At 36.6% G+C, this 23,781-nt stretch overlaps 1 protein-coding gene across 1 annotated transcript in view; it reads right to left on the bottom strand.

Annotated features, from left to right (window-relative positions):
• Positions 1-1,647: 1,647 nt before the first annotated feature.
• Positions 1,648-23,781, bottom strand: part of LOC113106141 (receptor-type tyrosine-protein phosphatase N2) — a 205,298-nt gene continuing 183,164 nt past the window's right edge. Inside the window, 9 exon segments of the mRNA XM_074559920.1 lie at positions 1,648-2,358; positions 4,870-4,943; positions 6,870-6,934; positions 7,908-7,961; positions 10,574-10,740; positions 11,680-11,799; positions 14,444-14,521; positions 18,264-18,337; positions 18,600-18,747. Of these exon segments, the coding sequence (XP_074416021.1) occupies positions 2,287-2,358; positions 4,870-4,943; positions 6,870-6,934; positions 7,908-7,961; positions 10,574-10,740; positions 11,680-11,799; positions 14,444-14,521; positions 18,264-18,337; positions 18,600-18,747 (852 nt within the window). The 3' untranslated portion in view covers positions 1,648-2,286.

The following is a 23,781-nucleotide window of genomic DNA, read 5'->3' as shown; positions in this document are numbered from 1 at the left end:
AACAAAAGCCACCATAAAACAGTGTACATTTTTAATTATTCATGTTATATGGGATATGTATGAAATATGGGATCATAACTTTGATATTTACTTAACGAATCTTTGTAAACATAACAAACGGTTCCAAATAAAATATACTTATGAGTTTTAACTTTAATTTCTACTTAGGCATTTCCATTTGAATTTACTTATGTATTTAAGTACAATAAATTGAAACATAACATTTTACAAGTAAAAAAAAAAAATCACTTTTTACAGTGTATGTATCTCCCTTCAATCACATTAAACAAGTTGAGTATTTCAGATGAGTCATTTGAACTGTTCTGTCTGTACGTGTGGGCGTTCTGTGTAGCTTTATGTCTTTCTGTAGTTTCCTTTTGATCCTCTAATGCAGTGGCAGGTAGAAGTAAAGCTCTTATGTAGTACAGAAGCACACACGGTCATTTGTGTTCATTAACAGTAAAATGCTTATGTACTAGTGTTAACCAATTAGAACACTGTTTTCATCTTTCTGCTCCTAATATGTCCCATGAAACAGCATTTCAGATGCTACATGGTTCATTCAGCAAGGCTCATCTTTCAGTTAAAATCTGTATCTTTCATTTATTATGCACTTCTAAGGAAATCAAGTTTTGAATTCTTTTGAATTCTTGCATTTTTTTTTGCTTGTGATTTCTAACATCAACCTTCATGACTTGCAAACTAAATTTTGGAGACTTTTGTATGTTTTTGGGTCACTTGAGGTCTTGAGCTGACAGATTTCAGAAAACATGCAAATAGGCCATTATCTGCAGCTCTAGTGTGTCAGTGAATGTAATGAAATTGATCAATTTAGGACTAATAGTACTAGCAGTAATGCCTCCTCTTTGACACACGGACATTGGGGTGGTAAAAATGAGATATGTTTGTGTGCGAGAGAAAAGAAAATGGATAATGACATTCTGATTTAACAACTTTGAAAAGGTGAGAATAGCAAATCATCAAGGACAATCTAAATGGATTAATTTAAAAAAAGAAAGATAGTGAAACTAAGTTAATTAAAAAATCAGCTTGAGTTAAACTAGTTGTCGCCAAACACAATAATTAATCGTGTTAGCAGTGCTGAACGATACCAGGATATATGAATTCCCTGAACAGGAGTCGACAGCATATCACTGTCCCGCATAATACTCTAGTTGCTGCAGGAAGCAATTACCATCCATAATTTTTTCTAATAAACTTGTATCCCCTCTGATGACGACCAATTAAACATGCACAATTATGGTTACCATATAGTTATTCATAAGATGATTAGCATTCCCTCCTTACATTCAGTTTGGCTGCATACTGATAAGACACAGGTTAAGCGACAGATACATATGCAAATGAAATGCAAATCAACATACAGAAATAGCAGGAAGGCGCATGGACGTCATAAGTGCTGTCACTTAAATGAAAAGTTTACAAATAATTCTTAACAATAATACATTTTAATTTTTTGTGCATTAGTCCATATATTAGTTGTTCCAAGGATGTGCAAAACTGAAAACTGCCAATTTTTCTGTTCTTCAACTCGCCAGAACTGATTTTAGAAAACTGAGCGACAATTCTTGTCTTTCTCCCTCCATCACACACAAAATTATTCATGAATGCAATTATCACTCAAGCTTCAGCATTTAGAGATTTATTACGTTACTTTTACATCGCACACACAAAAATAATATGTACAATTACATTTCGGCAGACCGTTTTTAATCATATTGTTCATTCTGTATGCATAATTAATTTATCTGTATGTAATAGAATCTGTTTATTAGTTGTTCTAGAAACAATATATCACAACAACGATGCCAAGGAGATCACAACTGCAGAACACTAATATACTGTAGTATTCTCATTGTCACATTAGTATTGCTCATCCATAACTTAAGTGTAGTCACATGAAGTCACTGTATAAGAACATAACCGCAGTGAACTAATACAGCAATGCTAAGATCACATCTGCTTCTCACAAACACATTTATATTTCAGACATTTCATATGCACAACTAGTGGGTATGCAAAACACCAATCCAAGCAGCAAATACAATCTATGATTGCATGCCTAGTTCGTTAGTTAAATATCGTTCGAAACAATTATTTCAATGCTATAGAATTTTACACACACTTAGTACAAAGAAATGTCTTGCACAATACAATGCGTCCAAGTTTGGATAGAGCTTAAAATTGTGTCAGTTTTCATAAGCATCCAGGTTACACAGAAAAGAGAGGAAGAAGATAGGTTGGAAGTGTTTGTGGAAGTCTCGTTCACTGAGGCAGAGCTTTCAGGATGGCGTTCACCTCCTCTGCCACAGCAGTCAAAGCAAACTCAAACTGTTCCTGAAGACAGAAGGAGAGAAAGTGGATGAAACTCAGCCAAGTACTTAAAAAAACACCAACATTTTACACCAAGCACAAACTTAACTTGCAAAATAAGGGAAAAATGGACCTAAAGGGAATATCAGTCAGAAGAAGACGTAATAAGTTGCTGGAAAGTGCTTACAAAATATGTGTGTGCTCCTTGTGTCGATGTGTGTATTTAAAGCTGCAGAGAATGTGTTCTGTTCAAACTATGACTCAAAATCTGTCTCTTCCCTGAGGGGCACCCTGTGAAGATCGATCATTGTCTGAAGAGCGACCCTCAAAACTAACGTTTGAAACCAAAGCCTCCCACTGCAGGCCATGGAATAAACCAAGCTAAAGTGGGCGTTAAGTCAGATGCAGAGCTTCACAAAACAAGAAAAGGATAAAAATCCCTCTTGAATTAACTTAGCATGCACTTTTCTCTATTTGAACCAACGTAAATTAGTCTCTCAAAAAATTTAGTGTGTAGTAAGTGAAGGTAAAGGTTTGTTATGTCGGTATAAAACTAAACAGCTTGAATAAATTTATTATTCTATCATTTTACTTTGTAGCGGTAATAGCTTCGTCTGGAAACATAGACCACCTAATGCATGCAAATAACCATAAATGCATGATGATTTTCAGTGAATATCATTCACTGTCATATGCAAGGCGATTTGGAAGAAAAAGGCGAATGCATACTAAAAGTGTAAATGTGACCATTTTGCCACTAGATGGTGTCACATTAATGCCTCAGTGTTCTCCAGACATGATGAAGGATCTGATCAGTCAAGCTGTTTATGAGCTTCTCTTCCAAGGTAAACAAAAGCTGGAGAGCTCATGGAGCTCCTAATGCACAAAACATTCCTATTCTGGGCCAGGAATGGAGAGGGTAGAATTCAGACCAATTTCACACACGAGTACCTGCTTTGAGAGTGTTCTAAACGTGCAGGGCGAGGGGGCATCCTTTGGACATATGTTGCTTTTTGGAGCAACACAGAGCTGAAGTACTTAGCGGGCCAGAACAATAAAATCACAAATATTGTACTGTCAAGAAATGAACAGAATTAACAAACTACAGAGTTTGAGAGAAACCTGTTACATCAGGATTAAGGATAAAGGATTAAATAATATTGTTTTTTTTTTTTTTAATGAAAGGATCCAGATCAAAATTTAACAGCAAGTCCCAAGGTGTACAAAGCTTTCTCATTTGTTAAAATGACATGATTATATTAGTAATACTAATACTAGTTTGCTTGTAAAAATGTGAAAACAAAACATCACATCAGACGTTACATCCCAGAGTCAGAGACAGACAGTCACAGGCTAACTACACTGTGACTAGGAACTGAGAAGTAGGATGAGGACTTGCTCAGAAATTAATAGCAGTACTTTTTTCCTGACTTTTGAAAAACATCTTTTACATTCTGACAGTTGTTGGTACATTTTGTTAACTTGCAGTTATTTTAGAAGCCATTACTGTTGGCTGAGGAAACAGCTTTGGCTTTCGTTCAAATATTAGGAATTTGTTGCACCCCATGATACATGAACAAAAAATAAATTTTTTTAAAATAAAACGAATGGCTGATTATTCAGTAAAAAGTAGGCTGATTGCTACAGCAAAATGTATTCACTAAACTGAATATATGAATAACTAATAGAACAGAGAGGAAGCTAACATTCCACTGACATCTACTACTTCTATAATACCACTTACATACAGTATTGACTATTTTCTGTATCCTCTGAATAGATTTACAGCTGAATGTTATCTTTTCAACACAATCCATGGAGGTTCAGTATCTCAGTTTACAGTGGCTAACCAGGTAGTCAGGTCTTTATCTTTCATAAACAGCAGCTAATGTAATTCAGTGTGGCTCTGAGGAGGGGACTGTCATTTGCTCATCTTGTTATCTCCAAACAGTAGAATGCTAAATATGTCTCTTTAGCATAGTTAAAAAAAATAGATCTTATATCAGTCAATCTTGTAATGCTGGAGACACTCTAGCACCTTCTGGCTGATGTTCAAAACGTTGTTGCTTGCGGCATCAACAGGACGTATTTGTCATGGAAGAAGTGATCAATTACAAGTTAATTTTTCTGAGGCTGGCTTTTGCTGCTTTATTGACTTTGTGGTTTTAGATTACAAATCGATGTTAATTGTAGCAGTGTGGTTAGGGTCGTATTGTACAGGACGATGTGTGCAGGTGTAATTGCACTTATGCTCACTGACTGAACTTTCTCTTCTGACGTTGAGCTTATCATGGTATTAAATTAAATAATAATGTAATTCATATTGCATTATTGTGAAAATACTAAAAATTCACCAAATAAAAGGATTAGTGCCTTGAACAGACATATCTATGAGAGAAAATTTCAAAGCAATAACAGCAGTTCTCCAGAAAAAACCCTACATTTTGATAATAACAGAGAACCTTAATACCCAGTGTCCATCATTTTGCACCTCCTCACTTTTCTTTAAGCAGTGAGTTTTCCACGGTGTCTTACCTTGGTCTGTACCATGCCTGCTCTCTGGTCTCTCAGGTGCTCCAGGGTAGCAGCGATATCAATCTCCTTAGCACCTGCAACAGAGCCACATAACATGAGTTCAAAGTACTCCACATAATCATAGATCATCTAGCACTCGCTCCAGCGCTCACTTTTTCTGTGGAATTACATTCCCTTCGCAATGTTGGAGAAAACTTATAGACTGTGGCTGTACCTAGTTTTTAGCAAGTCTTGCTTTAGTCTATAGCAGAACTTCATGTCTTATTCTAGAACAAAATAATAATAATAATAATAACAAAACATACAAATACAATAATACCAATGACAAAAATATAATCTTTAAAAAAAATGTAAATGTAATTTTTTTTCTACCTGATCTGACTTTTAAGTTGGTGTAATACAATTTAGTCAGATTTAATCAGTTATATGTATATGTATATATAATTACACATTATTTTTTGACCTGAATAAAGCCATTCATTTAGATTTTGCAGGTCATCTAATTACCTGTTTTTACTGTTTTTAGTTTGTATTCAGCAGATTTAGCCAAGACCCCAGATCATTTAAATTCTAAGATGAATAAACACTTAAAAGAAAAGATTCTGAGACAGTAGTTAATAGCAGTAGAGCTCATGAAAATACAGTGAACCTGCACAGTTTACATACGGCTTCACTCATGCGGAGCGGTTGTTTCTGGCAATACAAATTTACATCGGCACCACTGACTGAACCAAAACTGTCAAGTGAATATGATTTTTTTTTCACATAGCAGTAAGAGTGAAAGGGCTGATTAGGAGAAATCTCCCTTTTACCTTTAGCTTGAATGACTTTTTCTACAGGTCCATTGTTCTTACTTCTCATAAATGAGTGGAGAGAAGGAGAGGTATAACAAGGCCTTATTTCTCATTCATTCATTCTTCAAAAAGAAAAGAAAGACCACCCCCACCTCTGCACAGATTGATAGAAAGAGAGAGTGAGAGAGTTTGAGGGCGAAGGAAAGAGAAAAGCGGGAATCCTTATAGATGCTTTCTGAAAGGGAGCGAGTGCAGCTGGGGCTCCAGCCTCAAAAGTGCTCCAACACTTTCATGTCTTAAGAAGTGCAAGATTCCCAAGTTTAGGAGGAAAGACAGAGAGCGAGCAGAGGAGGGGGCATCTTACAAGAAAAGGCTTCGGAATTAAAACAGCATTCTTCACTAATTTACAATTCATTCCTGGAGAGAAAGAAAAGCGAAAGAAAAATACGATGGGGTGTTTGAGAAAAGAGAGAGAGAGAGAGAGAGAGAAGAGGAAGACATGAAGAACAGGAGAGAGAAAAAGGGGAATGGAAGAAGGAGATTTCTGTTGTTCGGGACTTTCTGGGGCTTTGATCACACAAGTGAACACTGGAAAGTGGGCAACCTGGGAGCTCCCCTTTCTTCCCAGAGAGCAGACAAAAGGGAGATGGAGGGGGTAGCTGAGGGCCGAGGCTCCGGGCCCCTGACAGCATGGGAAAGAGGCACAAATGCGGCGACGCTCTCCCTTGCATCTGGCCTTTGATCCCTCATTATGGAAAAAGCCACGGACCATGGTCAGGCCAGGAGTAGGGATGGACTGGTGACCGGAATAGAGAAGCGTGGGGGGAGGCAAATGCATGGGTGACCTCACCAGATGGGGTCAGGAAGAATGGTGATGATTCAGACAGGTTATGAAGGCACCTTCCGTCTCCATGGCTGGATTCGCATGACTTGTTAAACTCTATGAAGCGCTGAATGTATAATATTTGCATGTGAAAAAGTCAACCGTATTAGGCGAAGCTGAAACCCTCGCAGTTGCTTACAGGTGCAAACACAAGAAGAAAGACACCCTCTTCTCTGTTCTTCATGTTTATTCACATTAGCCTTTTGATAGCCTTGGCTAATCATTAAAGACCTCAATCATCCTCTAATGCACAATGAGACCTTCACTGTGTGAAACGTTGTGTGTTATGACAGCGCCTCCTCATCTGTGCCGTGCGCGCTTACCTTTGGCCATTTTATTTAGAACCATGTCAATCAGGATGTAGGTTCCACTCCTTCCAGCGCCATCGCTGCAAATGGAGACACAAACTCGTTATCACTTCAGAGAAAAGAGCAGACCTGTCTGAATGAGGATTACAGTATGTGCTTACTGAAACGAAAACAAAGCATTCATTTCTCTGTTGTGTTTCAGCTGCATTGTTTGCTGTTGCATCATCCTTCAGCATTCACAATAATTCTGTCAAAGACGACTGTTGTCTTGTTTTCTTTGCAAAACTATACTGAATTTGCAAGAAAGAAAAAAAAGGAAAAGAAAAAGATATAATACAACACAGCTCTTTTAAAAGCAAAAACAAAGTGTCTGAACACAGTGGGAATTTGAAGTGACTTGAAAAAGCATTTTTAAACTTGTTTTACCTTTTACGCAATCGACTAAATTGCGAGAACCAGCCAAACTCAGACGCAGTTGGATGGTAAACTGCAGTCTGATTTGAAATGAAGGTTACTTTTCAAGACATGCGGCTGAATATTATGAGTGCATTACTGAATGAATGTGTGTGTATGCCACTTTCTGAGGTTGCTCAGGTTTAAGCGCGCGCACACACACACACACACAGCACATTCAAGTGGGGGGTTTGGGAAATGAGAACTATTTAGGGAAAGTCTCCCCTCTCGCCTGATATCATTCTGAATTATTCAAATATGCATGACAGCTGTGAAGCTTGTCTTCCCCACAATGCAAAACATGTTGCTCATTAGCCCCTGGTGTTAAAGATCATTTGGCCACTATTTTAGTTTACACAGACACTCACGTTCCTCAATTTCACACTGAGGGTAAAGGCCATCCATTTTTACCATCACTCATGTAGATATTCACTCAATACTTCATTTATTTTACCAGTGCCTGAGAGATAATTCAGACCACTGAAAATTGATATCACTGGATTTAATACTGCTTTGATATATATAAATATAGTGTCATAGTATTTGAGATATATGCAAATAGCTTATAAATGCATTTTTTTATATTATTCTGGTACTTGCCTGCAATGAACAATAATTGGACAAGATCTGCCCCGGTAGCACTTGTTAACCTTTCTGAAATGACAGAAAAAAAGAGACCATTAATACTTTAAGTGCAAATAAGTAAATTGTGGACATATTTATTTGCTACTTTAGAAACTCTTATAAATATGATGTTATATATACATATTAAATTAGCTTATTATCAAACATGTTACTTTCAAACCAGGGGACTTTCTAACACGTGTCTATCAAAATCATAATAAAGCAAAAGGTCCATGCCAAACAATTACAACAAATGGAGAGGTTGTTAAATCCACCACATTGTGACAAGCCATTAAGTAAATTATGTGTGGTTAGGTGTCATGATCCAAAACACATTAACCTTGCACAATTATAAAGCCTGCAAAACCATAAGGCCTTGCAGGATTTTAAGGCACATAGGTGCTGTTGCCATGGAAACCTACTGTGTGAACTCATATTGTTTTGCTTATCCCAAAAAGAAAAAAAAAAAGAAAAACTGCTTTGTGCATACCTCAAGGTTGATTTCTCAAGAGATACCAAAAAAGGTTTTAAGATCAGATCTGAATGCTCATGGGACGACTTTCAATTCTAAACCTGCTGCACACTTTTCTAAAATGTTATTTAAAGACAGCTGGGTCCAAAATTATCACTCGGCAAGAGCCAAATGCAAGAACAACTGGCATTGGCGAGTATAAAACAGAATCTATTTACTTTAACTTTATGAGGAACTACAACTGGTTACATGGTTGTAGTCAAAGTATAAGAATGGTTACCTTACTCATACTGATGGAAATGACATGCTCAATTAAAATCAATGAAATCAAAACCATTAAAGAAAAAAATATCTCGTTACTCACATATCATCTACAGACTTAAACATTGTGGAAAAATTACCAGCAGAAGAATGCCTGAAGTTGTATTTTTCTTTTATCATAATATTCATTTAATAAAAGTATGAGGAAAATTTCTTTTGACAAAAAAAGTAAATTTTTGGATCTTGAAATAAATATAAAATAAAGCTTGGTGTGTCCTTCACAAGAAATGTGTGAGAAAAGTGCTTTAAATATCAGTTTTATTTGAGACAGTGCAGATCTAAAAGAGTGTAGAGGGGACCATCATGCATTGGGGCATTAGGGCAGCAGTGTGTGTTTCTAGGAAAAACAGAGGGACAGAGAAAAAGGGTGGATGAGTGTGAGAAACAGGGACATCTGGTGAGTTTGAGATGCAGGTGGGGAGGCAAGGAAAAATCAAGGGCCTGGAAGAGGAGATACAGTTTCCAATGATCACTTTTGTGACTATGCAACTGGGCTCATATAACTAGCTGCAACATCACAAAAATGACACTGGCAACCGCTAATTAGCTGGCCAACGAAAAAACAAGAGAGGTGAGTGAGGAGCGTTTGACAGATTCAGTGTGAGTCATGGCAGTGTATGAGACAAGACTGTGTCACAGGCCTTTGGGGAGACATTCAGAACGGCAACAGAAACCAGAGCAAGTCAAACAGAAGCTCCAGGGTTAAAACCATCTCACCAAAGCCTCAATGCTCAGGGGGTCATTCAAACTTTGGCAGATTGCTTTTTAAAGTGAAAAGAATCCTCAGAACACTTTGGGTCTCAGAATGGGAGTTATAATTCAGACTCAAGGATCACATGCCAATCATCACACGATGCTGATAGAGGATCAGACCCACCCTTTTCATTTATCGGTGCATATTTATTACCCCATCATTTCTCAGGGCACAAGATCCAGCATCAGCATTCCAGATCTAAACGCTTTGTGCATATGATCCAACAGTCCTCCCATGAATCAACAACAGAATCAGGGCTCCAAATCTGACGCTTTAGAAATCTCAGCACATACATTTGAATCTCATATTACAGGCATATGGAATGAGACATTTTCCCAAAGCATACACTGTGTACAGTAGCTATAAGGAGAACTATTTGAAATCTAAAGCATACTGTGTCTGTAAAAATGGTTAGATAAATGATAGATATACCATAATTCATGAATGTAAGCAAATAAGAGTGAGCTGCACAGAGCTCTGAGTCAACAACAGGAAATTCTCCAAAATATTACACAATGTACTCTAAAAATACAAAGCAGGTAGTCTGCCAACATAATTTCCTTACATTCTGTTGTGAAGTAGTGGGATTAATAAACTAAATGTAACAGCACTGCAGAACACTCTGCTTGAGCATGAACAAAGAAACTAGAAGTCCAAAATGGATTGTCCTATTGCAGGTACACATCCGCCTGTGCCAGGGTTGTTAAATTTCTTTAAGGTTTTACCCCAGAGGCCTATTGCATTTCTTCAGAATGCTCACAGCGGGTGAAAAATGAGAGAGTCATATGCTGCGATTGGCTTTCCTTTCACTACTGTTTTATTGCTGAACATTTCACATTTAATTGGAGTGTTTAATTTAATATGGATTATGGTGGAAGGATTGCTATGCGCTTGCTACTATGCACACATATAGAAGGGCTAGATTTAATTTCTTCAAAGACATACTCTCCATTTTATCTAAACCTAAGGGCTGAAGGTGAATGAAGACAATCTTTTTAGGAAAACAAGTATATTTGCCCAAACTTTAAGACAAAACTGCATAGGTAAACATTCTGCCATTAACATCCTGGTGTAATGCAGCAGCTGGACACATACCTGCGGAAGTCCAGCATTGTTCTAGCTGACTCTGGAACGTTCTGGTCCATCCAGGACAAGAAGTGGAACTGAGTGACTGTGCGGGTTTCATTAGTCTGGACGTTCTTCAGGTAGAAACTGCGTACCAGGAAATCATCACACCAGATATGCTCAGAGACCAGATTTACCTTCAAGAATATATGCAGAGTGTGTTTTAACACGCTGACATGTAAAAATCAATGTTTTTTCTTTACATGGAGTTTGTATAGTGTTAACAAACAGACAAAACTGGAAGGAAATACTGTTATTTTGGCACAACAACTAATAGGGTAGTTATATGGACCCTTTTCACATTTCCAGGGTTCTCAGAAGTGAAAGTTGTCATAGTTGGGTAAACTTGCCATAATTGGGTTCTCGTTTACTATAGTAGCAAAATAAAAAATACACTGTTTTTGTGTTCCGATTAGTTTTTTTTAAGGTGGAAAAAATTAAAAATTTGCTGTCATTTTACTATTATTATTCTGAAATTTAAGGTAATATTAAACAAAATATACACTGTAAAAGAGTAAGTTCTTGTATTTTATTTATACATTTTCTAACCATACATTTCATGTCATTTTACAGTAAAATTTTCTTAATTGTACAGTTTTTAAATGTAAAACAAACCTGTAAACAGATATTCCCTGCATGACACATTAGAAAGTATTTTGTTTAAATTATTTCTTAATAATAATTTTATCAGCTTTATGTTACATCTGTTGTTTATTTAATGTTGGTGATTTGTGTTTTCATGTTTTCTCTGTTACTTCAGATGGCATAAAAGCTAACTGTAATGAACTTTGATTTTTTGAACTTTGAGAATTATTCTGGTAACCACAGCAGTCAAAATTAAATTTGTAAAAACTACAGATTATTATTATTATTTTTTTTACAGTGTAGTGATATGAATGTAAAAAAAAAAATGAAATAATATAAAACTTATTTACAATGTTAATAATTGCGGAAATGTGTCATCAAAGTCTGTGAAAAGGGTTCATTGTCCTTATATTTATTTAAGGTGAATTAAAACCTGAAAAAATAAATCATTATTCAAATATATAAAACCACAGTGTCCACAGGAGCTTTACCTCATATATGTGGTAGAGGTCCGAGCCTTCATCAGGCCAATACTGATGACACTGTTTGATACCGTTTTCAGCTAGAGGTGTCAGCATGACAATAACCACACAGCCACTTTCCCAAACCATCTACACAACACGCCATCAACAGAAAATGCAAAAGCAATGTTACAATGTAAACAGGGAAAAACAGCCAAAAATACATTTGCCAGACAAAAATATTCCCTCCTTTATGGTATGACTGGAGTCAGATAGTTAAGCTTGTCAGCAGAGTTTGCTTTAAACTTAATTGGTCTTAATAACTCAACCCCACTCGTCAGTGTAATGGAAGTTCAGTTTAGTCTTCCAGCCCAGCTCTCGTGCCCTTTATCTCTCGATCTCCTCTTCCCCTTGTATACGGAGCCTCCTCAGCCTCGCTCCATTTCCCCTAATCACACTTTTACTGTGTCCTTCCATCACGGAAAGGCCCAGTGCGGCCATTAGGAAAATGAGGGAAAACACTGACTTTTATGGCAGCAATAAAATACAATGATCCTGCTCATAAAATAATCAAACTCATGTGCCACACGTCCCCACAGAGTCATTAACAGAGAAATGTGGAGACATTACAACATGGTAAAAGTGGTTCAAAAAGCAATATAAAGTTATCATTATGAATATGTTATCATTTTTAATCTCACAAAACACTGGAGAGGAAACTGATGAAAAATAAAATGTCTTAAATTCACGATTATATGATGAGAGAATTGTAGCAATAAAAATAGCTTTCACTGAATGTAGTATTTAAAAGAGGTTTTTTTTGTTTCACATGTTTCATCTTAACAGAATTTATGGCACAACTATTAACTTACAGGAATAAAGACAGAAAAGTGTTTTAGATGCTTAGCACTGTATACATTAATGGTCAAATGGTGTTAAAAGATAAATGTTATGCAGCACTGTAAAAACTATTTCTTATGTAGTTTAACATTTTGTGACTGAGGAGCTCCTATACAAAGATCACAATGCTGGATTCTTCAATACAGGAGTGGGAAATGAAGGTCAATGGAGGAGCTTGCACTGATGTTCCAGACCAGGTGATCAAATATGGTTGAGTTTAAGCTTTGAAGTGCAATATGCAGAAAAGGTCAAACTAAACCCACATGTTTCTAAAACTCTGCAGGAAACAGCACTGAGTGCTCTGTGCTTGGCCAGAATTCTGAATACAAATCGCACAGAGCAACAATTGAATATTCTGTGAAAAAAAACTTGAAAGATTTAGATGTTTCTTTCCCTCTGAGGAAAACTTTTCAGAGAATTATGCAAATTTAAAAAAACCTTTCTTTTCTGACATGTAGACAAAACTCCAATTCTGACATTCATATAAAAAAATCACATTGTAATGTGGACCTAAATGGAATCATCATTACTCTATCACTTCTTTAGGAATTCAGTGGAAATAAATGGTTCTAGAGAAGTACATCTAAAAAGACCTATAACACCGATATGTCAAATACAGTTTTATTAAACTACATTTTTATAATAAGCTCTTTAATCAGTAGTTTCTGTTTGGATGTACACCCGCACATACTTAATGAATGACTTCAGAACTTAAACAACATGGAGACTTATCACTAATTAACACGGTTTCTGTTTTTTCTTTGAATGACACATTAGAGGGTCTTACAAGCCATGCCTAATGAGTACGTAAAAGGTTTACACTTAATATATAAATATGCATACATGCCCTTTATTAAAGAGAAAACTTAAGACTCTGCAAACTTTTAAAAGCCTGGCTCTGTTTGGTATGAATCACCTTTTCATTAATGAGAAGAAACGCAGAGACAATGACATCACTACATTAATTGACAGGGATTAATGTACGCAGTTTAATTTAAATAGAGCTTTTAATGGCCTATTTTGGATTCAGAAGTGGCCTGACTGTCTTTAATTCATCTGCATGCAATTAAATTAGTTAAGATCATTAATTTTCTTCCAGTAATTGACGAAATGACAAATTCAAACAACTAATAACATCAATTAGTGTACACCCACATCTGTTAGTAAACACAGGTTTGTGATTATAGAGGGTCAAGTGACAGCAACACATTACCACAGGCAATTTATTAAAATGTAGATTATGGTTTGTATTTAACACCATTTACTTATATAACCTTCAAAAAAAAACAACAAAAAAAAAATGTTCAAAGCTGCAGTTGATCATAAAATATTAATTGAGTTGAAAACATCCTACGCATGACAGCAAAAAGCATTTAAGTGGTTCTTAAAATCAACCGAGCAATTAACACTGATTCCAATATGCAAACAAACAAGCTGAAATCAATTTGTTATTATCAAAACTATTGTAGTGAGAGACTTTCTCATTCAAAGCATCTGTGTTGGAGAAAAGCTCAGATCTTCACTTATATTTTCAGCACAGACACTGTGCAGTGAGGAATCCCAAACCTTACGGGACCTTCGACCCTCCTAATTAAGGTAATATAAGGATGTTTATAAAGCAGCTTTCTTAGTGTAGACGGGCTGTGTCCTTTCTACCCTTAACATTCCCAAAAATGTCCCAGTTTTGCCTTATTTGAGAGTTCATACAGTGAAAAGATGCTAAACCCGTAATATTCTGAGATCAGATATTAAATATGAATGCAAAAGCAATTCTTGCTAATGGGTTTGCTTGAGTCTAATATGGTAAAAAGGAACAATCCAACATGAAACAGTTTTTGCACTAGTGCTTTATCCATATGGATTAGACTTGGACAACACTATCAGAGTATCTTACCTGCCAGAAGTCTGCCACGGTGGAGGGAAGAGGACCTTGAGCGCTGATATAGGCTGGGTTTCGGGGGTCATGGTCCATCTTAAAAGTGAAAAGACAGAGCAAATATTTTCATGAATATTCATGAAACATTTTTTTTTTAATCAATACTGAAAATGAAACACTGATTGGTCTGTTGATGAAAGAATATCTCTATTCTACAGAAGAACAAAAGTGATATGGCTGAATGTTGGAGGGATGTTAGTTTCTATGGTGCTCTCTTCTGACTTGAAGCCCCTCTATGTAAACTGCACTGTTTCATTTATCTTATTTATTTGCTTTCTGAACAATTCTTAGGCCCCCTCCGATCTTTGGGGAAGGGGTAAACAAACTTGCTGCCAAGAGAAACAGAATGTCCACGATTTCTGTTTGGAGTTAAAAAGCTTGAGAGAAAAAAAGGAAAAGGAAAAGCAAATCAAATAAAGCGAAGGCACAGAGACCTGTCACTAATGAGAGCAGAGTCGTCTCTCTCACGACCACCTCCCCTCTCCGACCCCTCTCTCCTGTCTGTCTCACTCTCATTGTTATCTACTCCACATCCACTCTTGTCTTCTATTTCTATATCGCTCTATCATCTTCAGTCACCCGTTTTTCCTCTCTCTCCCCTGTCTGTCCTCTCCGAGCATGTGCATTCTTTAATACCTCTGATTAAAGTCGGCTCTGGGAGTAAAGCAAGGCATCTCTCTAATCAAACGCATTTATTGATGAGAAGCTCAGTGGCTGGAGGAGGGTGTCTGCATGTAATTGTGTGTCTGTCTGAGTGAAAGCTGTCCTGATGGAAAAAAAGCTAATGAAGGAAAGAATTTTTTTTATATGGATATGGACTGTGACATTCATAATGTACTAGCCACAATTAAATAATGACAGGCAAGATCTTCACCAGCACTTCAGCTAATCAGCAGCAAAACCATAACAAGCTAAAGTAGATTTCAAACCGCAGCAAAGGGACAAATTATTTAATAGGTTTGCAAACTGGCAAATGTTGCCAGCGTTTCTCAACCTTTTGAGATTCTGGTTTGACACAAACCAGAACGTGTTCACTGTTAAAAGCGTTATCTTGCAGCTTATTTCTACTGACCTAACCCTTAAATTTGGTTTTAATGGTATAACCTTTTGTTCTCTTCATACTATTTTAATATTTAACATAAATTTTTAATATTTTAAATATTACCATACTGGATTTCAATTAGCATTAAAATGAACATTAAAGTAAAATCTATGTATTTTGTATGTATCAAATGTATTTTGTATATAAATATGTATGTAAAAAAGGAAAAAAAAATATCTTGAGTCTACTGTAAATGGAAAATAAGCCCAACAAATAACATATATTCTGAGATACTGGGCATTTACTGATTTATGCAGCACAGGATAATGGGCAAAACAGGGCATGCTATTGATCAATTCTTATTTAATAATCCATGTCTACAAGCTGTGATGACCACAATTCAGAATGCAGCTCTTATTATCTGTGTCTGATGTATGGCATCCCGTCTTTCACTCTGACCATTAGTCCACACATCTGTCCATCAAAGAACATCAACACAAACCACCATTCATCGGGTCTAAAAGAAAACGTGAAGCAAAAAAAAAAAAAAGAAAAAGAAAAGCTGATTACAACACACCCTGTCCACACTCTTATTAGTGGAAAGATATTATTGTCTGGATGCATTACAGGAGAACATTCTCCTGACCTGAAATGTCCCCTTACAAAAAGAAGTGAAAGCTGTCATCAGGTTGGAATGTTCCCATTTTGGGCTGCAACAAAAGGGTGTTTGCTGTAAGGAGGTAAGGTATGCAGTCTTGTTAGGGTGTCAGACCTGGGCTTATTAAGTGAAGGAAGGAGAGAGTGGACGAGACTGAAACACAAGCTCCAAACACTTCTAGAATTGCTGCTGCTCTTTCATATGTAAGTGTATGTGTGTGTCCTTGAAGCTCTAAGCTAACATCATTTAAAAAGTGTAGCCCTACTGATCAATGTGGCCTTTTTTCACATCCAAAATGCTCTAATTTGATGAACATTTCACCACGCTACAGCTGTCTGTGTGAGAGTGTTCTTGATAGCACGTCTGTCTGTCTTCGTGGAGTATGTATGTCTTTAAAGCACAAAAGCCGATCACAAAGCCTTTCAAAACTTTTGCTAAAGTAATTGCATGGTTCAGTACTTCTGCACTAATTTCTCTATAGCCTCACAAAAAGATCAAACACCACTACATGAGAGAGACACATTCAAACCCCATGGTTACAGTGAATGACACGCACACCCATTAGCATGGCAGAAAATGGATATAATTGCTTTGCACAACCTTAATTGTTGGCAAGAGCAATTTAAGGGTAGAACAATTATATATACACAAGCTGGCTAATGCTGGCAGTCTATATGAAACTGTTTTTTGACTAACCGCTCGCTATACAGGGTGTTATTATAGTGGATTTGTCATTTCACACTCAGAAAGATTATCATACTCTTAAGGTCTAATTACTTTAAGAGTTCTGTTTTTAGGGGTTTATCAGTAAATTCAGCATCCTGTGGTGCCCTATAAGGAACATATCAAAGAAAGAAAAAGAAAGGGCATTGTATGATTTGTGCACAGGATATACTGTATTACCTTGATATGTAAAATATTACGTATCACAAATCAAAAAGGAGTCAAGATTGATGGAATAAAATAAAGAATATTTTCACATGACTTCATTTACTCAATATCACTGAAAGGAATTAAATGTTTTTAAACATCATCTGAAAAGCTTTTTCTGCACCACTTATACTTTTTTTGTGTATGATTGCAAGATGGTGGTCCAGAATACAACTTAACCCTAAACTGTCACCAGATCCAAAGGAAAGGGTGTTGGTGTGAGGAGGTTGTGAAAAAATATCACGAATGATTTACTTTGAGGCCTTTTCTTTCTTGCAGCTAATGAGAAAGAAGCTACAAACATTGACAGACATAATTATCACAGTTTTTGAAACGCACATTGACAAATCCCTGCTGCGCTTTAATTACCGCGCCTCCATGCATTTGTCTCCGCACCAGTGGATCAGTGCACCCAACCCCGACTGCAGCGCGAAACCCTCGGGGAGGGAGGGCTGACTCGCTTCTGCCTTTTGTTTCATCTTTTGACGAGTTGGAGTCCAAAAATAACAGCATGTAAAAATGACTCAGTTTGACTTTCTCAGTGTGATATTGCTGCACAGGTATTATACTGATTAACATTATGTGTATCTACTGATTAAGGGGCCAAAACAAAAATTATTGTGTCTGTGATGGCAATGAAATCACAGTGTTTGGTTTTAAGGCATTCACATGGTCTGTGTCTTATATTATGCACACAAAAAGCTTAAATTAATAGACAAACCTTCCTTTTGGCTCATAACCGTGTTTTCCGTGTTTATATTTGTTTTAGAAATGAATGACTGACTATTTGAACCTACTTTTGAGTTTTTTTCTTTGTGCTTTCTCAGTCCCTCAGTTTCTGTGCTCCTACATATACATAAAACAGCATATTTAACAGTCTGAGAATAGTCAGTGTTGATCCACAGAGGAGAGAAGTGAAGGAGAAAAGGGAAACAAATAAATGAGCAAATAAATCAAAAATATAAGCAAGACTCAAATTTCAAAGGAGAGGATAAAACAGACCTGGCAAAAGTATTTGGTAAAAATGGACATAAATACTGTTTCAAAAACAGTCAGTGTTTCCTTCATATGAACAACCTGTAAGAGGTGTTTTCACTCCCATTATTGGACATGATTTATAAAATACATAAATAATATGCATGGCTTACAATGGGGCTGGCGTTAATGTAATCAGATCTGGATTGGTTATTCTCCGGCTTCAGGATGACTCTGGAGTGATCATCTACAGTGTTCAAAGACAGACAGACCGATGATGACGTAACTACTAGAGCATCAACATTTCAACACACTTTTCTTAAACAAGTGATCATTCCTTTAGTAGAGACTGCACATTTTTATAAAAATTCTGATCAGTGTATGATAAGAAGAGGCCACTGACATTTTTTTAATGAATCCAAACAGGCCGTGCTGCCATTCTATGGCATAGTGCTCAAGAAAACAAATACAAATTCACTCAAGGCAGATACAATTTGCGAAGCACTCACACACAAGGACGGCATGTGGGCGGTTGCGCTGGACATTCTGTTCCTCCTGACCCACCGCACATACTGCTGGCTCAGCCTGGTAACTACAGAGAGCCTCCCACTCCTTATCCAAACGATCCTTATTCTGCAGGTGATCCTCCATGTACGACTACAGATGGAAGAAAGACACAGAGACAAAAGTTGCTTGAAAGGTGAATAAAATATTTCCTGTAACATGCATAACTCAAAGACGGAAAGCATTCCAGCCCTGAGTGATGCACATATAAAGCAGAGGATTGCAGTTCAACTCAGGGTTACATTTGTTGTTTATACAATGCAAACAAGAGCGTGAACCATATTTCTTATGCTTATGCATTTCATGTGCCATTTGCATTCCCGTGTAAACGTTTTTGAATTAAGTCTCCGTCCCTCCCCTAAATCCGGTGAGTAAAAAAGCTCCATAGCAAGTTTCCATTCGTCTGCTATAATCCAGCTTTACCTCCAAGGCCAACCTATTGCTTTCTGTGCTTTCTTTCTTCCCAACAATACAATCACTCACCTATCCACCTTCAGACAGACAAGAGCTCAAACCCGCTCAGCACGGGAATCGTAGACAGTAATCCTAAACATGCACCACAAAGGAGAAGAGAGGGAGAGAGAGGTAGAGAAAGGGGGGTTGCAGGGAGGGGGCTTGTCCTGACAATCACACATGCAATTAAGACTCCTGAAAGGCCTGGGCACACCAGTGCCTCTTCAGCCTCCTTCAATCACTCCTTTTCACTGCTTGCACAAATGCTGATAAGATTGTCTGCGCTTAAGCCGCCTTCCCAAGAAGCCCAAATTGAATTCAACTGAGACAAAGGGGAGTGGAGGGAGAGAGACAGAGACTGAGAGAGAAAGAGAGAGAGCAAGACAGACAGAGAGCTCAGAGGACTGTGTCGCTGGCCAGAGCGTAAGAGTGTAAGTGTTGTTTGGCGGTTGGTGTCTTGTTTTTTGGCTGCTTATTTCTGGTCTCCCATTGTTAACCCACAAGAAGGGGTTTACCTTGTGCATGTGGGCATGTGAATGTGTGTTTGAGTTTATTGTGTGAAAACAAATTACACACTCATAACCTAATGTCAAGAATCCTCTTGGCCCAAACGCAGACAACAATCCGTGATCTCACAGGGGTTGGACACACACTCAAATGTTTCTGAATGCCAAACGTGCCCTTTTAAAACTATAATACAAATAACTTATAGAACATCTATTTCTTCATGTACACCATCATTACCACTATATGAACATTCTCTTAGATATATATATATATATATATATAGATATATATATTTTTTTCTTATTTGAATAGCATTTTGCACTCCTTGTTTTAAGAGATGATGAATTGTGTGACAAGTCACTTAACAGAAGACATTACGATTCATATGGAATTCATGAATTAGAGAAGGAGAAAAGACTTTGATTAAATGCCACTGTAATAAGATCAACTAAAACAGGAGAGAAATGTGGCCAGTGGCCAAAAAAGTCTAGGTGTCGGACGGCTTCCCTTTTAGTTTAAAGACCCAAATACCACTGCTATCATTTTAAAACAAAGCAATTACTCAAATATTCAATAACAGCTTTGGGTTCGATAAGATTTTTGAATGATTTTACTTATTAAGGCTGCATTTAATGTTTTCTATTACAATTTTTTTTATATATATATAATTTATTTCTGTATTAGCAAATTGTAATTTTTTATTAGTTTTTTTAGTAGTTTAATACTCCAGTCTTCAGTATCATGTGATTCTTCAGAAATCAATTTAATGTGCAGATTTTGTGCTCAAAAAATATTTCTTATCGCAGATATATAGATATATAAACAGTTGGGCTGCTTAATAATTTGTGGAAACCAGGATAGGAGTTTTTGATTAACAGAAACATAATTGAAAATGGAAAATTTAAATGGAAATATTATTTATCATTATAAAAGTCTTTATTTTAAATTTCCTAAAACTAAAAAACTAAATTTACTCAGCAAAACTGTTGCACAAATACATGATTAATAATGCACAAGAATAATTAAAAATCTCCTGCACAATAATCTTGCTAAAGTCATGATGTCTTTTGATCTCTATCTACCTTAACCTAATAACAAACAAAGTACTTTTCCACAAAACCACTGTCATTTTACCAGGGTAAACCATGACAGGCTGTTGCACTTAAAATGTTCTCATCCTTCAAGTTATATATCACAAGAGAAACAAATTACCCAGCAATCAGTTTACTTCACCAGTTCTCCCTGAGTGCCGTGAGCAGACAAATGACAACTGTAAGTGGCCACATAAGGCTGTTATGAGGACAATTTGTTCTTCTCAAACATTTATCTGACCTTCTGGACAGAAGTTTTTCTTTTTTTTTTTTCTCCTTTAGATTTTCTTGTTTTTGTTACAGATGGTTGATGAAGCATCTGCCCTATGTGTGTGTGTGTTTCTGAGACCATATGTAACAGTAACTCTCTCTATTTGCCTTCTCTAATACCTCCTCTATTAGCAAGATGATGCGTGATTTAATCAGAGACAGAGGGATTTGGCAACTAGCCAACCATTTAATCACTGAAGTACTTCTCCCTGACAGACAGCAGACCCTTTTCTCTCCATTCACACTGAAAAAAAATCACTCCATCACTTCTTCAAGCAATGTCAAATAAGCACTAAATACTGCAGGATACTGCTGGCTTTCAAATGCACACACTTAAACACATTTCATATTGAACATATAAAGGATTTGCTGCTCTACTAAAAAAAAAACAAAAAAAAAAAACAGACAAAACCTGCCTCTCTCTCACATTATCTTTCACCATGTCCATGCTGCACGTATGAATAATAAACAGTGCAGTGGAGCAACAGCAGTGAACTGCGGCGCTGTCCAAGGTTCTGAATTAGTTCTTCATGATCCTGCAGTAACTATATATAATAAAAAGGTCAGATATCTGGGCTAAATCTCACAGTGTGTCCGAAATCGCACACTGTCTGAATAGGTACTACATTGGAAATTGGAACTTAATATGCGGCTGTTAAAAAAGTATGTTCTATTTGAATCAAATTCTGGTGATGCTGACCTACAGTGCCAGTAGCATTGCTTTACTGCCATTCACGAATCCTCTCCTATGGCCTCATGGGATAGTAAATTGTCCATTGAATGCACACTTTAGAATCTCACAAGTAATAGGTCAGCTGAGTACTTTTCGCCTACTGATTCTCGAATACTTTGTTTTTGGACATACTACTCTTTTGGCATATTTGTTTTTCGCATTCTATAGAGAAGTACTTGCTATTGGGTGCAATCTCAGACTCTTAAACCAATTAAATGTCATAATAAAGGATTTAAGCCTCATATTTGAAAAACATGCATATCTGACCCATTTAAATGTACAGAAACAACATCTGTAATAATGTATTTAAATAATTATTTTCATGTGATTAAAACTATGTAAAGATGGTGAAAGACAAAAGGCAGTTTTGAAATATGAATAGATCTTATCTTACCAAGTGGTAGAAGATGGAAATCAAATACAAAGTATATATTAAACCAAAGAGAAAAAAGCTGCAGTGTTGTCAGTCAAAATATGAGGGAAAACAAGGTGCCATTATAATGCTGGGCAGCTCGATGTGAGGCTGGGCTATGGAGAATGTATTCTCTAGCTTCACTCTTATCTTTGAGGAGGGATGAAAATGGATGCCTTATGGCAACCTGACATACTGAGAGATTACGCTATCAGAATAGTTATTATTTCATAAGCCGTCTTTGATTGCACCCATTGAGAGATGGAAAGTGACCAAGCAGTAACCTCTGTCTGTACATTGCACTAGCTGGTACTGCAGTCACTGCTAAGAGATGTGATTTTGAGGTTTTCTGTAACACATTGACATTTCTTATCAATATGGATTTTTCATGGCTGATGTTGACATCTTACAGAGCAGTGCCGATGGTCAATATAAAGCCAATACATAAAATATCAAACTATTTAATAACAAATGCTGCTTTTTTTTTAGAACATAATATTTACAAAAAAAAAAATTTTTACAAATAAAGGAAAAATTTAAAAAAGGAACATGACCATAAAGGAAGTAAATAACAAATAATAAAAATGTATTATATATTCAAATGCATATTTGCTGAATAATGATGATATAAGAGTATAATAGTGTTCACTTTTCTCCAGTTTTCACCAGTCCATTTTGTTTAACACTACTGTCTAATAATTTATTAAAAAGAACAGCTAAATATATACAGCAAACTAACAAAGACAGAGAATGGGAGTTCCTGTGTATCAAAATAAAAGTCTGGGAGATGTCAAAATAAAAGACACATTGCCACTACTTAACTGCCATTGCCATTACTTTACCTTTAAGCATTATTGCACTGTTCAGAATCCGATGTGCATTTAACATTGTGGGTGCGTATAAACATTTTCTATGGTTGCACATTAAAAAAAAACTAGAAATGTAATAGTCTCTAAGGCCCTGTCCACACACGCTGTCTGGGGCTGTTCGTCCACACGCAAACGCAGAAGCAGGTCACTGATAATGAACATACTTGGAAACTCCTGCCAGGGTGAGGATTTTTATTTTTATTTTGGCTTGTGACATTGAGTATGTACTGTTATCTCCGCCTACTGGGAACTTTTCAGGCTTCTGACTGACCAACATGGTTTTGCGGTTGAGATTATATCGCCACCTGTTGGTTTGGCATGCTCTTGACAGTGCTTCAAAATGTGCGTTTGCGTTTTCATGTGGACAGAGATTTTGTCTCAGATTCTGAGGAAAAACTAAGTTTTTAAAAATACCCATATACTTTTGGACATGGCCTAACAGTCTATAAGAGTGAACTACCAAATGTTTTACTATCCTTGCTGTGTGTGTATGAAGACTATATGCTTCAAAACAGCTGAAGAATCAATTAAATCATTACCACAGCAAACGTCTCAATGCTTGAACAATTGCTTTGTAATTGTGTACACTTTAGCACATGCATTTGTGCCTAACAACGCACACGATTTTATTATACTGCTGAAAAAAAAAAAACCTTAAACAATCTCAATAAGGGACATCCATTACAGGAAAACACAATACACTAAATGAATCAACTCAGTGGCTGTCTTTTGCTCCACTGCTGGATGTATGATAGATTTCCTGCTCGGTAATGAACACAACGCTACCAGGCA

This window comes from Carassius auratus, chromosome 7 (assembly GCF_003368295.1).
Source record: "Carassius auratus strain Wakin chromosome 7, ASM336829v1, whole genome shotgun sequence".
In the NCBI taxonomy this organism is placed as follows: Eukaryota; Metazoa; Chordata; class Actinopteri; order Cypriniformes; family Cyprinidae; genus Carassius; species Carassius auratus.
The sequence above is the reverse complement of the archived record's forward strand: the minus strand, read 5'-3'. Positions and strand labels throughout refer to the sequence as shown.